General features: G+C 44.0%; 1 protein-coding gene across 2 annotated transcripts in view; it reads right to left on the minus strand.

The window, feature by feature from the left end:
* Nucleotides 1–1,184: 1,184 nt before the first annotated feature.
* LOC309622261 (regulator of G-protein signaling 6) overlaps nt 1,185–15,210 on the minus strand; it is a 59,588-nt gene continuing 45,562 nt past the window's right edge. Inside the window, exons 10-12 of one of the 2 annotated variants that reach the window (XM_082409382.1) lie at nt 15,088–15,198; nt 2,315–2,440; nt 1,185–1,206 (exon numbers count right to left, since the gene is read on the minus strand). In XM_082409382.1, coding sequence (XP_082265508.1) covers nt 1,200–1,206; nt 2,315–2,440; nt 15,088–15,198 — 244 coding nt within the window. In that variant the 3' untranslated portion in view covers nt 1,185–1,199. The other variant, XM_082409383.1, reaches the window with a different exon arrangement.

Genomic DNA, 15,210 nt, shown 5'->3' on the forward strand with positions numbered 1-15,210 from the left:
CTCTTGGGCTATACTTTTTATCTCCAGCTGTTCTATTTCCTTTATCCGCTCTCCCGTCACAGATCAGAGGGGACCCTCTTTAAGTCTGGATTTATGCACCCACGCTGGGGGTGGAGATGAGTCCCTGGCACACTCACGTGCACTCACACGCATTCTCTCAGCCAGGACTGAGCAGAGCCCTCCTGGCGCAGGAGCAAGGCGCTGGTGCAGGAGGTAAAGCAGGATGAGGTGCTGAACACCTGCCAGGGGGACACTCCTCTGAGCGCTCCCGGCCTGAAATGCACGGCGGATTTCGTGGCCCTGGCTATGCTCAGACCGGGCAAGGCAGCGCTGAGTCAGCAGATGCTCCCGCCCTGGGGCCCCTCAAGAGGACCAGCACCCTGTGGTCATCCCTCAAAGTCTCTGCAGTGGTGCAGGTGGCTGAGAAATAGTCAGGTAAAGGGGGCCTCTATACCGCTCCATCTTGGGGACCTGGGGGACAGGGATGAGAAGGGGACATGGAAAGGGCTCCCAGGGGTGGTTCATGGGGACCAAGCTGGGGGTAGGACCTGGGGCTGAACCGGCCGCACAGAGTCTGCCTGGGCGCATGATGGTGGCCACAGGGGGCGTGGCTTCCCACGCAGGACCCACCTGCAGGCACAGCCTGGGAGGCTGGTCTGAGCACCGTCCCGATAAAGAGTTTTAGAGTCAAGTCTTCTGTCACGGATACTCAATAAGAAACTGAAGCGCAACTCTGTTTAGTACAATGTCTCAGCACAAGGAAAGAACTCTTCTGTGTCATAGCCTGAAATCAGATATTCAACCTTATCTGGTTTACAGCAGGCACATGGCTGTCTGGAAAGGCATCGCTATTACAGTTAATCGGCATCTACACGTCCTCCCAGGACTTCGTGGTGTGGGAGGGTCCCCCTGCCACATCTTTGGTCTCAGCGTCTTCCAGCGTAGAGCAGTCCCCCTCCCTCTTTCTTGTCTATGTCAGTACCTTGTATACTCTTCAAAGTCCAGCTTATGATTTGCCTACTCTGGTTTACAATCATCTGTCCCTTTTGAAAACACTTCAAAAATGGTTCTTAGAGTTTACACTCATATATATTCATTTAATGATTTAAGAGTTTCTTGTGTCTTTTCCTCAAGGACCTACAAATTCGTTGCAGGCAAAGATCACGCATCTTGACTTTCTCGCATCCCTTAGCAGACTCTCAGGGGCTGGGTACAGGATAGGTGTGTAATAAATATCATTTGATGGATGTACGGGACCGATATGGTCTGTAACTCTAAATAAAGAACATGGATTTTGCACACTGACGCTGGAGCAGACAGTCCTTTGCCCACAGCGTATGCTCTTTTTAAAGTAAAAAAAAAAAAAGTAAAAAATTTATAAAGCCAGTCTTTGGAAAAATGCCATTGGAAGATGGGAATTAACATTGTGTATAAAAGAGAGCTTGGGGCCAAGAAAACACTGAGATTTCCCTCTTATCCACTGAGAAGCCACCACTTGGCTAAGATCAGTAAGGGTCTTAGATAAGTCACATTTACTATATGTCTCTGTTTCTATATCTAATACAGTGAAAGCCTGTAAACCACGTTACCAGATTTTTCATTTTTCATCTTTCATCCCACTTACAACGGGCCCCATGTTTTGAAAGTTTTCATTTTTTCTACTAAACAGTAACTGTAAGTACATTAGACGTTTCCCCTCATCTTGATTAGTCATAGACCAAAAGAAAAAATCAGATGTTCTCATGGGCATCAAGTGACCAGAGTAACCACTACATGGAGTTGCTAGAATTCCTCCCAAAAGGAAAAGCATGTTTTAATTAGCTTTTACAGTTATGTCTCCAGGTCTTGAATGATATTTACTTTGGCTTTCTGAAATTCTGAAATGAGCCCACTGACCGCTCTTTCTTCTGGTTAGCCTGTCCAGTATTCAGGACCTTGGACTGGGAAGTTTTGAAGGGGATGGTCTCTGAGCTGCCTTTACACTGTGGATTTCCATGGTTTTATGGTTTTAGTTAATGGAGAGCGTCATTAAATCCATTTGACCATTGACTTATTATTGGAGACACGTTTCCAATAGCTTGAAAGCACGTCATCTGGACTTAAAGAACAAAAAATGCTGGTATTGGTCAGTGCTAATCTGGTGATAACAAAGCTGCACATAAAGTTTGTTCTCTGTGTCAACCTTAGCCAGATTAACTGGAATTTGAATCTGAACCATAACATCTGATTGAGAAAGGGAGGTGGAAAGAGAGACTGATGATGCAAATTTCTTCATATACGCTCTGCACACAACTCAAACCTTGGAGAGATTTACCTGAGGTTTTCGGAACTGAATTCCGACTCCAGAAATCGTAGAAACTGGTCCTGCCCCACCTGGTCCTTCAATATCTCGTCGAAAGAGAAGCCCCATCTCTTTACTCGCTGCTGGCTGGGCTCTTTGCTTTGGGAGGGGGAACAAAGGTTTAAAAGGTGATCAATACCAGGCTAAAACCTGTGTCATATTCTCTTCAGCAACTCAAATTTATTTTGCTGCCACGGGCATATATTTAAGTGACATATTTAAGCGACAGATTCCATAAAACCTGCACAAATCCCAAATGCAGACTTTTGTACACCAGCACTAGCCAACGGTAAAAAGTCTCTTTAAAGAAGGTATTTGAAGGGGGCCACATTTAAGTGAGGGTCACCAGGATGCCCTCCAAGTGGCTGCTCTACAGGAACTACAACAACCCCACTGACTCGGCCTCCCTGGGCCACTCCTGTCAGTTATAAGTCCAACTCTTAAGGCCATCATTTTTTTCACTTAAAAAAAAATAACGAAGATGCCTCGTGAATCTGACCTCTCATCAAAGATGTAGCGCCCCCCTCCTGCCCCTTCCTCAATCCACAGGGGAAAAACAGAGTCCAGTTTAGGTCCAAGTGATATACAGCCGGTCAGAAACGCATCCACTCATCCAGGATAAACCTTATTCAGTTGTTTAGAAGCAGAATGTTGCATTCATTCACTGATTTAACCACCACCCGCACAGTGTTTGTGATGGCCTAGGCGTTGTTCCCAGCACTTCACATCTGTTAATTCACTGAGTCCTTGAAACTACTCTGAAAAAGGTACTAGTATTGTCCCCATTTTGCAGATAGGGAAACTGAGGCCTAGTGACAATTTGCCCAAAGACACACTAGGAAGGGATGGAGTGGAGACTCTAGGTCAGACAGTGTGGCTCCAGAGTGCAGTTCTTAGCTCTGCTGTGCTGCTTCACATCCACGGGACCCTCTCCAAACCAAAGCATGGGGGCGAGGGGGATGGGGAGTTGGTCTTATTCATTTTGTGTTGGAAGATGAGACTATTTCCTTCAGCTTCTGTCTTTCCATTTACAGTTCACTTGCTGTATTTATTCCTCTGACTCCTTCTAGCAGCAATAGGGTGCTAGTTCACAAGCTACACGCTGCCATCTCCAACTCAGGCGGTGGTCTGTGGACCAGCAGTGGAATCTCAGGCCCCACCTCAGACACGTGGAATTGGAATCCGCAGCTTAACAAGATCCCTGGGTGATTTAAGTGCACATTAAACTCTGAGAAGCACTGGCCTAGCAATATTTATTTCCCCTCTTTTTTTTTCATATTCATTGATAAATTGATGTTTAATTTATGTCCAAAAAGAAGAGGAGGTTTACAAGAATACAATTACTAGAACAAAACAATAACAAAAAAACAAAACTCTTAAATATAATAATAAGAACAAATGATGACAAGGCATGGTAGGGGATGATTATTATAGCAGAAAATCTAGGCTAGGGAAACTGCTGCAAGTGAACAAAAAAATTTTTAGAGCCTCCTTGGAGCCAAGACAAAAAGAGGTTTGAATGGATTACACAACTCTCAACATTTGAAACAGCTAGCTTATAAGTTTGTCAGTAAAGACAACTTTTGCTCTGTTACTGAATTATAAGAGGAATTATCTCACAAGTCTTTACATAAGAGGCACTGAAACACAATGAATGATGTTTTTGATACTTTTCTTACAACAAAAAGTGCAGGAACTTTTCCATACAGCTACTTTCAACAAAAGCCAGAAGCATAATTTTAAATTCTAGGGTGTGGTGAAGTTATTTTTATGGAGAGCCAAATAATGAAGTACATAGTTTCATTGTCATCCGGCTTGATACAAGAAAATTACAGAAACTGGAGGAGAAAATAGCATGAATATTCCATTCATTTTCAATGGTCTCACTCAGGCTTCTTGCAGGAGCTCAACAGTAGCCGTCTCTCTGTTCCCCACATCCAAACTTGGGTTATTCTCCCAGTGCAGCTCTGTTGCCAAGGACAGAAGGTGGAGATAGAAAGTGTGTAGGTGTGGAATGAAAGCTAGCCACATTGGTTCGCAAAGGCTCCTGCCCACAGGGCTCAGAATTACTTCACAGTAGCGTCAACAAATGATGCAAGGAAGGTACATGTCATCTGCAAACATTAGTGCTGTGAGCGCTGCTCTGTAGTGTAGGGTACAGTGATCACATCCAAGTATTCCCCCTCTTTTTAAAAATGGACACAAACTTTTTATTAGCTCTAACAGACATTAGGTGAATAAAATGATGTTTCTTTGTGTTATGGAGTTGACATATTCTCAATATTTATCTCAGGAAACTACACTTAGTAAAAAAGGGGAAGAGAGCATGTGTGTGGAAAGGTTTGGAAAACAAATAGCTCTAGACCAGTGCTACCTGATAGAACTTTCTGCGATGATGGAAGGATTCCATATCTGTGCTCCAATATGGTAGCCACAAGCCACATGTGGCTATTGAGTCCTTGAAATGTGGCTAGTGTGACTGAGGAACTGAATTTTAAATTTTACTTAATTTTAAATAATTACAGCTTAAATTTAAGGGGCTACATGTGGCTAGTGGCTACTGTATTGGAAATCACAGTTCTGGAATGAAGTGATTCAAACCCATCTCTTCTATTTCTGCACCGCTAGTTGTAATCATTATCTGCAGGATCTTCTAATTCTGGGGCTTGTCCTTGGGGCTTGGGGAGGCTCTTGCGAATGTCTAGGGATAGCTCAATAGGGTGACAGTGGAAGACTAAGCCTACCAGGTCAAACAATGGGGAATTCCATGAAAGATCTCTTCCAAAGTGCCAGGCTGGGCCTTCTGCAACGAGCCAAGAAGACAGATCCTGAATTCTCTCAAACTCAAGCCACAGAACCAATCAAATTCAATAGCTTTCCAGGGCACAAAAAAATGCTGTTAATAGAGAAATCCCCCCTGGGGTTGAGGCTAGCAGCAAATATAAGACCCAGAGAGTTGCAGGAAAGCATCTCTTTCTGCCAGTGTCATGCTGTGACCTGGAATGGGCTCAGCTATCTGCTCTTTGCTACCAAGGTTGCAGGGCTCGGCAGGGATGGTGCTGGTGGCAGCTGCACCCTAATCAAAGGCTGTGCCCAGAGAGCCAGGTGTGGAAAGTTGCTTGGTCACTGCAGTGACTGCCTTATGGACACACACCTACCACTAGTGTCACCACTTTCTGGTACCCAAGCAGTGAGACTGCATTCATCCCGCCAGGTTCCTTGGTGGTGGCAGGAGTGGGATAAGGGCCATTTTGAGGGTAAGCCAGAAAGCTTGGGGTGTCACAGTAGAGGCAGAATCGGAGGCCTAGGACAGAGGTCGGGACATCCAGAAAGCTGCAAGCTCAGCCTTCAGCAGAAACAAGGAGGTCTGGAGGAATAGGATACCCTGGTGTGGTAGTTTCCTAGGGTGGCCACAACTAAGTACCAACAAACTGGGTGGCTTAAAATAGAAATTTATTCTCTCACAGTTCTGGAGGCTAGAAATCTGAAATCAAGGTGTTAACTGGGCCATGCTCTCTCTGAAGGCTCTAGGGGAGAATATGTTCCATGCCTTCCTCTTAGCTTCTGATGTTGCCAGCAATCCTTGGCATTCCTTGGCTTGCTCATACATTACTCCAATCTCTGCCTCTGTTATCACATGGTGTTCTCCCTCTGTATCTGGTTTTTCATTAGACATTTACTCTGTTTGTGCCTGTGTCTCTGTTTTCTCTTTTTATAAAGACACCAGTCATATGGATTAAGAGCTTACTCTACCCGAGGATGACCTCATCTTAACTAATTGCATCTTTAATGGTCCTGTTTCCAAATAAAGTCACATTCTGAGATTCTGAATTTTTAGGTGACATTATTCAAACTAGTACATCTGGGTTCCTTCAATTATCCATTATTCACAATCCTATTTCTGTATCTGGACACTTCACATCTGCTCCTTTTCTTCTAGAACATCTGGTCATTGGGATCTATTCTATTAAAAGCTTCTTGGATACAACTTTTCTATATTTGTCATTCTTGTATCACTTGGTTATTTCCAAGCATCATCCCTTTTAAGGTTTAAGATCAGATTTGAACATATTGCTACCACGGAATGGTCTCTGTGGTTATAAAATAATTCTGAAAAGTAAAATATCTCTGAACATCCATCCCCAGATGACTGGGTCAATAATTTTCCCTTGGCCCAACTCAAACAAATAATCCATGGAACTCACAGCTCCTTTATTTCCATCCATTGTGTAGAAAGGCTTCCTTATGACATATTTCTAATTATGGTTTTGTACCATCATTTAGCTTCTTAAGGGTTTATGTCATTGTCTCTCCAGCTATCTTGTGAGCTCTCTGAGGGCAGAGATCACATATCATGTGTCTTTGTATTCATCATAGTGCTTTTCACACAGCAAGTATTTAACGCTAAGAGGAAATCAATAAGATGTGTATAGTGATGTGGATGATGTGTCCTTATACTGACAGTATTTTCTAATCGCTAGCTGGATGCCTTTTTCTAACTCTAATTTCTCTTCTGTGTCCATTGATTCTCACCAAATTCTGCCTCCCAGTGAGCGGCCCAAACCAACATATAGCAAAGACAGGTGGCTCTCCAAGGGAGTCTGTCATTCCAGTTGATCTCCCAACTAAAGAGCATGGAGGAAATCTCCCAAACTGAGAACAAGAAAGCCAGATTCACAAGAAGCAGCTATCTATAAAAACACTCAGCTATCTTCAAAAGATATTTGAGTTAACAGAAAAACTATGATACAAGGGATTGTTCCTTAAAGAGTAAATACCCATTGACCCTATCTCAGGACGAGGGCTGTTGAAGGAACAATCGCAATTTTATTTAATGCCCCAAGAAAACCTGAGGGTCCTAAATACTTCAATGGGGAGTGGTCCTATTATTTGTTGCTGTGTAACAAACCATCTTCAAACTCAGTGGCTTAAAACAACAATTTATTCTTTTCTCTCAGTATCTCATGGGTTGACTGGGCTCAGCTGGGTGGTTCTCACTTGGGGTCTCTCAAGAGGTTGTAGATGGATGGCAGCTGGGGTGGTGTCATCTGAAGGCTGGACTGGGTTGGACATCCACAATGGCTCATTACATGGCAGATGATGCTGGGTTTTGGCCAGGAGCTCAGCTGAGGCTGTCAACCTCATGGTCTCCCTAATGGTTTGGGTTTCTCACGGCTTGGCCAACAGGTCTAAGAAGGAGTGTCTTAAAAGCAAATGTCTCAAATGACCAAGGGCTGCTTTATGACCATTTTCTCAGAATGTTATTTCTGCCATACTCTGTTGGTTATATAAGGCACCAAGGCCAGCCCAGATAAAAAGAGCAGGAGGTGTCCCATCTTGATGTAAGCAGCAGCCCAGGCATACAAAGAGAGAAGGCACCGATGGGGCCATATTCGGAGACTGACTGCCACAGTGAAGGAACTTGATTAATATCCTGGATGAACAGTTCTATCAAACTTGCTGGACACAGGCAGCTCAGGGACGGTCTCTGCCTCTCAGCAAGTCAGGCTAGTTGGGAGTGGATACCTTTGGCCAAGCAGGATGAGCCGGCTTCCTTGTAGCTCTTTGCTCATGCACCTTTGCCCAGCATAGAGAGAAAGCCAAACGTATATCATGTGGTGAGAGCAAATCATGAACCACAATCCTGCAGGCAATGCCAGGTTCTTGTTAGATCCGCTATCTGGCTGATGGCATACTCAGGAATACTTCCCAGAGACACTCTCCTGGTGGTGTTTAGACTACAGAGCTCTCTCCAACTGAGATCTGGCAATTTGGGGCTTATTTTCCCTCAGTGACGAGCCCTGGCAATCACTACTTTCTTTATCAAACCTTGACTTCTCAGAATTTCCATTAGATAGACTTGAGGCGCATCCTTTAAAAGGGCAGCCTTGTATTGCCCTCTGAACATGCCCTTTCTCATTCTTGGATTTCTAGATCTAAAAGTTTGTCTGAGAAGGAGACAGGAGTAAAGCACAATTTTCTATTATTTACGCTACATCGTGCATCACCCTGCCAATTATTCTGTTAAACCCTGTCACCGTCTTCCACTGGGTTGTCTGAAACCTCCACGTGGCAGAGACAGCATGTTCATCTCTGTGGAATCCAGACATTCTCTGTGATGCCCTCCGCCCTGGACATCGTAAAGAGTCTGTACCCATTTGCTCATGCCCAGTAGAAATCACAGCCCACCTCAGATGAACACGAAGTCCCAAGGGACTCCTGCTCTCTCCCATGCTGCCTTGACTCTTCCACACACCTTCACCCATCTTCACCAAAAACCTCCTTCACACAGTGTTTGGGAGGGTAGAGCCTTTACTGAAATTGGAGGGTTTTGAGAAGGGGGTACACATTGCCCCATCCAGCAGCAGGCAATTTAAAAAAATCACATACTCGTTATTCCTATTTTGAAAAGTCCTTGGACATCCCAGCACTAGGGGTTTTCCTGGCCCTGCACAGAGGCCTGGTCTCTCCCGTCACTCCGATCCTCTTTCCACCTTCACTTTTCACTGCCCTGAGGGATGAAAAGTACATTCATCTCATTTTCTTATGGGGCACAACCTCTCCACCTGTTGTTGAGTCTCTGCCCACACCCCTGCCCTCAGGGCCTGACTCTATGCCCCAAGTGACATTAATGTCCTTTGCCAAATGAGGAGGAATCCTGAGGCCGGGAGGTAAGATAGCATGTTTATTCACCTCGCTACATTAGTATCTTGAGAGACCTTCTTGCTCAGAAGGCAGCACATAGTAGGTTCACAATACTATTTGTTGAATTAAACTGAAACTGAGAAAAAATAACCTTTGATTATTTTACCGGTCATGTTCAGCCTTTGTTTCACGGACAAAGGCTGTTTCATCTTTAGACCGAACCGGGATGTTGGCACTGATCCCCGACTCCGTGTCACCAAAGGCAGGTACCCAACCACCATCAGCATCTGACTGGGTGGGAATGTCCTACTGGGAGAAGAAACAGGGCCTCACAGCTTCTCTTCATTTTCACCTGTATCTAAATAACTTGACTCTGCTTGAAGGTAGACAGAACACTGCAGGTGTTAGGTACGGTGTTATGATTAGAGTAGAAGCCTGAGCGGTAAGGACAGAGCCAGAGCCTAGTTGTGGGGGCAGCTTGTCCCTTGGGGACCAAGCTGATAGGTTGGGATAAACCAATAGGCCAGATGACCACCATTTTCCCAAGCTATCACATGTTTTTTTGTTGACTTTCAAGAAAGAAGGACGAAATCCCAGTGTCATCATGGTGAATTCAATTCATGCACTTACCTCTCCTCCTTTCCCAAATACCAACAAAATGGCCAACAGAATGGTCACTTCTCCACCTATCCTCCATCCAACCTATACTTTTTGAGTACCTACTATGTGCCAGACATGGGTCAAGGCACTAAAATAATTTTAAGTCTTAGCTAGAAAGAGAACCAGGGGGAGGATGTGATATAGAGTGACCGGATGGATGGGGTGGCCACTACAGATTGAGTGGTCATAGAAGACCTTCTTCTTCTTCTTCTTTTTTTTACACATACATGTATCTATTCTTTTGCAAATTCTTTCTCCATTTAGGAGAAGACCTTTCTGAGGAAGGGACACCAATGCTGAGTGAGACTTGAATGAGAAGGGAAGTCAGCTGTGTGAGGGTCTGTGGAAGTGGTCCAGGAAGAGGGAACAGGCAAGAGCCTGGAGTTCCATGAAATACTAAAAACAAGACAAACATAGTGTGTAGAGGCAAAGAAATTTCCTACTAGCAGATGACAAACGTTGAGGAATTTCGTGAAGGTATGAAGCAGGTGGCCTCACTGAACTGGTGACAAAGCTGATTGAGAGCCGCCTATGCCTCTAGTGGCGCCATCTGGGAATAAAGTAACTGAGTGTCCCCAGCATAAGCCTGGGAAAACCCCAAGCCCTGAACAGCAGGAATGGAAGTAGAGGCAGTTGGTGGGCACTGAACAGGGGACACAGGGAATAAACTCAGAAATATGGGACACAGGCTCCCTGGGGCAGAGAGGGTCTCCTAAGCAAAGGGGGGATGTTTTCTGGCCAGCTTCTCATGTGGGCAATAAAGCCAGAGGGTGGTGCCTCTGTAACCTAGGGGTGGTACAGCAAATATGGATGGGAAAAACATCTCAGCAAGGCAGGGAGGCTTCTAAAGATGCTGAGGTTTTCCCCTGCTTCTCATAGGTTTCTGCAGATCTATCTGGGTGCCCCTAAGATCCCTCAGCAGAAGGGAGAAGAGTGGTCTTGGGAAGCACCATGGAGAGGAAACTGAAGAACTTCAGAAACCCAATCAGGGCCTGAAACACAGCAGCACACTTGGCTGCAGGGACGTTGGGCTAAGGAAAGTTGGGGCTCGACCACCCATGGACCCCCGCAGCCACCCATCCCACTTCCAGAGAGGACCCAGTCTTTCAGTCTGTTCTTGGACCATATGCCCAGGACCCAGAGGAGAACCCTGCCGATTTACCTGTGCCCTCCTCCCATTAATACACTCAGGTGAGGCTGTACAGCTACGTGACCTGCTCAGAGGAAAGCCTACCCAGGTCAGGGGAACTCAGGAGCCACACCAGGATTTCTCAACCTGTGCTATGCCTCAGAATCACTTAGAAGGCTTGCTAAAAATATAGGCACCCAGAACCACCCTGGGGCATCTGTATTTGAATGAGCACCTGCAGGTGATTCTGATGTACCCTGTGGTTTGAGAACCACTCACCCAAACAATTACTGAGGGAACCCTCAGCTACTGGTATAGTCCATCTGGACCAGGGCTGTACATTAGCATAACATTAAGAAAAAAATGCCCCACTGCCAGAAATTCTGATGTAATTGATCTGGGGAGGGGACTGGGCATTGGTATTTTTTAAAATAAGCTCTCCAGGTGGTTCTAATGTATGGCAAAAGTTGAAAGCCAAGACCTTCATTTATGAAAACCAGCAGTACCCCAAATTTCTGGGTATCTGAAAGGATTGATCTGCTCTGAACAGTGATTGGAGTAATGAGACAATGAACAGAAACAATGATTCTCTGATCAATGACACCCTGTGAAATAGACTAAGTGGTAGAAATAGAGGGAAGATATGAAAAATAATCTGTATCCCATCCTCAGGGCGATTTGAGAGGATAAACATCACTAGAACAGAGCAGGCTACTAAGAACAAGTAGTCCAAGAAATATTACAGGTTCTTGGAAATAAAAAGCACAGTTGTCAACCACTCTTCCCAACACTTCGTAGGAAAAGAAAAACTCATTAAAGTATAAAAATCACAGAATGGACACCATTGAAACTGGTGACTCTGAAGAGTAATTCAAGGAATTCTATCCTTGAATATAGAATAAAAAGACTAAGAGATGGAAAAATAGTAGAGAAAAGAGGTAGGGCTCCTACACCCCACATGACCAGAATTCCTACAAAAGGATTTCCTGAAAAGAGAGGGTAGAATGGAGAAAAGTGTAGCAATAATTGAAAGAAAGAAAGGAAGGAAGGAAGGAAGGAAGGAAGGAAGGGGACCCAAGTTAAAGAAAGATTTAAGTTCTTGTATCCGATCAAAGGGACTACCGAGGGCATGTCAGAAATATTAGAAAGAAGATACCCATCTACATACTATTTTCTTTTAATGTTGGTTGAGAAATATGTCTCAAAGTGTTAGTTTCAAATATATCAGGTTGGGACTTCCCTGGTGGCGTAGTGGTTAAGAATCCGCCTGCCAATGCAGGGGACATGGGTTCGATTCCTGGTCCAGGAAGTACCCACATGCTGCGGAGCAACTAAGCCGGTGCACCACAACTACTGAGCCTGTGCTCTACAGTCCACGCGCCACAACTACTGAAGCCTGCACACCTAGAGCCCGTGCTCCGCAACAAGAGAAGCCACTGCAATGTGAAGCCCATGCACCGCAGCGAAGAGTAGCCCCTGCTTGCCACAACTAGAGAAAGCCCGCACGCAGCAACAAAGACCCAACGCAGCCAAAAATAATAAATTAAAAAAAATGTATATATATATATCAGGTTAACAAAGCTCTGGGGAAGAATGGGATTTGGAGGAGGTAAAGAAAAACTTCTAGTTTTCATTTCTTATGCTTCATTATTATTTGCTTGAAGTAATGACATTTTAAAATAAACCCCTTAAAAGTATGACTAGACTAGAAACTAGAGTAACAAAAACTAATACAAAACTTGATTAATAAAGCAAAAGTCAAGGAAGAGAAACAGAAAAAAGAAGAAAAATTAGATTCAGAAAACATAAACTATCAGGAAAAAGATTAACTATATGATCTGAGTAAATGTGACTGCTTTCTATCCCAAAGTCTAAGGCAAAACATACCACTAGAAAAACGGGCAAAAACACAAAAACAGGCAAGCCACAAAAGAAAAATGAGTACCTAGTAATCATGAGAAAAGATTCTCAAGTATGTTAACAAAGAAATAAAAGTAAAATATTTTAATTTTCATCTGTCAGATTTGCAAAGATGAAAAAACTTGATAATGCTTGGGTTGGTAAGGATGTGGGGAAATGGGCACTTTTAAGCTGAGGGCATGAAAAAACGTTGCTATTGTTTTGCTCCAGGGGAATCTAGCCATATGAACCAAAATTAAAATACGCATACCATTCTTAGCAATTCCAACACTGGACATTTATCCTAAAGAAATAATTGGACTGTGTATAAGGATGTTCCTTGTATCACTGTTTATGTTAACAACAACAAAAAAAGGTTATAACCTAAATATTTTTTTTCCCCAAACATTGACAAACTTTATCATGGGAGGTTCCCACCTGGGATCCCACCCTCTTAAATAAAAAAGTGCATAGAAAAGAAGGGATTTAGAAACCTTTGTACAATACCTACATCCTGAGCCCCAGGGCGAGAAGGGGGCGATTGCTGGGTGGGCTGCAGGGGTGGAGGCCGGGCCCTTGCCACCTGCATGCCCACATCCGCCCTGAGCATGAGGGTGAGGGAGAGATGCTCTGGGAGGGACGAGGGAGCTCCCAAGCTTGGGGCAAGATGGCTGCGGGTGGCGTGTTATGACCTGGGCATTAGTTAAATAAATTACACTACAATCATGTAAGTGGACATGATGTAACTATTAAAAAGCATAGGTGGATCTATACGTGTTTACCTGGAAAGATTGCCATGACATATTGTTAATTAAAAAATTACGGGACAATGTATATGTAAAGGACCCATTTATCCAAAAGAATATGATATTGTATATACATACAGATCTAAAGGGATAGACACTAAGTCAAAGGTTTTCACTCTTCCTTAGTTCATGGTGCTCTTAATGTCTCACTAAGTTTTTCATGGAGCCCCTGGGCCAAAACAACAAAAAAAACCTTAACAGTTTTTTGTTTTTCTTAAAAAGTCAAAGAGCTTAATATGTATCTATGTCCTAACAACTTAATAGCTATTTGAAATACATATAAATTGAAAGAAAAAATAATATGTTTACTTCATGCCTAATGACCGCGTGTGTGCTGTGGAGTACTGCACGTCTTCTCAAACTTTGGAATCAGACTGCACCTGCCCCCTCATTTCCTAGTCCATGTTGATTTTTGCCCAGTACTTGCTTTTTATCACAACAACTGCCCTGAAAACCCAGATTTGCAAAGATATGACATCACTGGAAGGAATGTAATGTGATCTAATGTTGAGAACGGTGAACGACCATAAGCTAATCGTCTATACGGTATCTGACATGGGTTGAACATCACTGTGTTTCCCTCAAAGATTTAGAACGTCCGGTGGGAACTCTGTGAGTTCCCTGCAGCAGCCTAGAGTGCCTGGTGCAGTCTGGGAATCATGGCATTAGACTATTAACAAAGGCTCCTTCTGGAAAATGAGATGGGGCTGGAGGGAGAAAGAGTTTTCTTTGTTAGGCACATCTGGACAGTTTGAACTTTTTATAAGAAGCGTCTATGACTTCTATTACTTCTTATAAGGTTTTCCATTTTAAGAAAAGAAGCCAGAAAAAGAGCAAGAATGAAAGTGAATGAGAGAGATATAAAGACATGAAGAACAAATGAAGAGTTGTCTCGCGGAGGGGCAGAGGGTACAAAGGCACACCACACTGGGTTTCCTTCTGTAATCGTGAACGTGGTCTAAGTCCCCCTGGGCTTCAGTTCCTCAGCTACTAAGTAAACACACTAGTTTCCCTCATCGATAAGGAGCTATGGGATGGAACCATTGCTGCCCACTATTCCAGAAGAGCAGAGTGATGAAAACCACAGCTCTGGAGCCCTCTGCCTGGGTTCTAATCCTAACTCTGCCACCTACTTGCTGTGTGACCTTGAGCAAGTTCACTAACTCCTCTGTGCTTCAGTTCCCCATCTGTTCAATTGTGAGAATAATAATGTTTACCTGTTGTGGGGATTCAGTGGAAGACACTTACTGTGTGGCCAGCACAGAGTAAGTGCTAGCTATTATTGTTGCTGCTGCTAATGTATCAAAGCCAAACTGACCCACAGATTCTTGCCCTCCAGCAATCAGAACTAGGAAATGTGAAGGACCGTCCCAGTTATCATAACATCCATAGGGTCATAGAGAGGTCAGAGGGAAGCCACAAAGGATCCACGTACAAAGCTATGAGGAGGTAGAAACCATGGGTAAGGAACCCAGTTGGGTGGTTACTTGAGGGGTTTCTGTTCTATTGATAAAAAGAGTCAAATTAAGATAGGGTGTAACATAATCTCACGATCCCATGCATTGCCCTGCCCCCACTCCCAAACATTAAAACATTTTTTTTTTTACCTCATCTCTATGTCCCATAAAGCGATATCGTCACTGATCCAGGGATTGGACGGCTCAGCTGGCGTGACCAAAGGGTCGTATTCCACATACTGTTCTGTGTAAGCAATTAAGCTGCAGGAGGGA

This window comes from Balaenoptera borealis (assembly GCF_965194805.1).
Source record: "Balaenoptera borealis genome assembly, contig: HAP1_SCAFFOLD_1929, whole genome shotgun sequence".
NCBI lineage: Eukaryota > Metazoa > Chordata > Mammalia > Artiodactyla > Balaenopteridae > Balaenoptera > Balaenoptera borealis.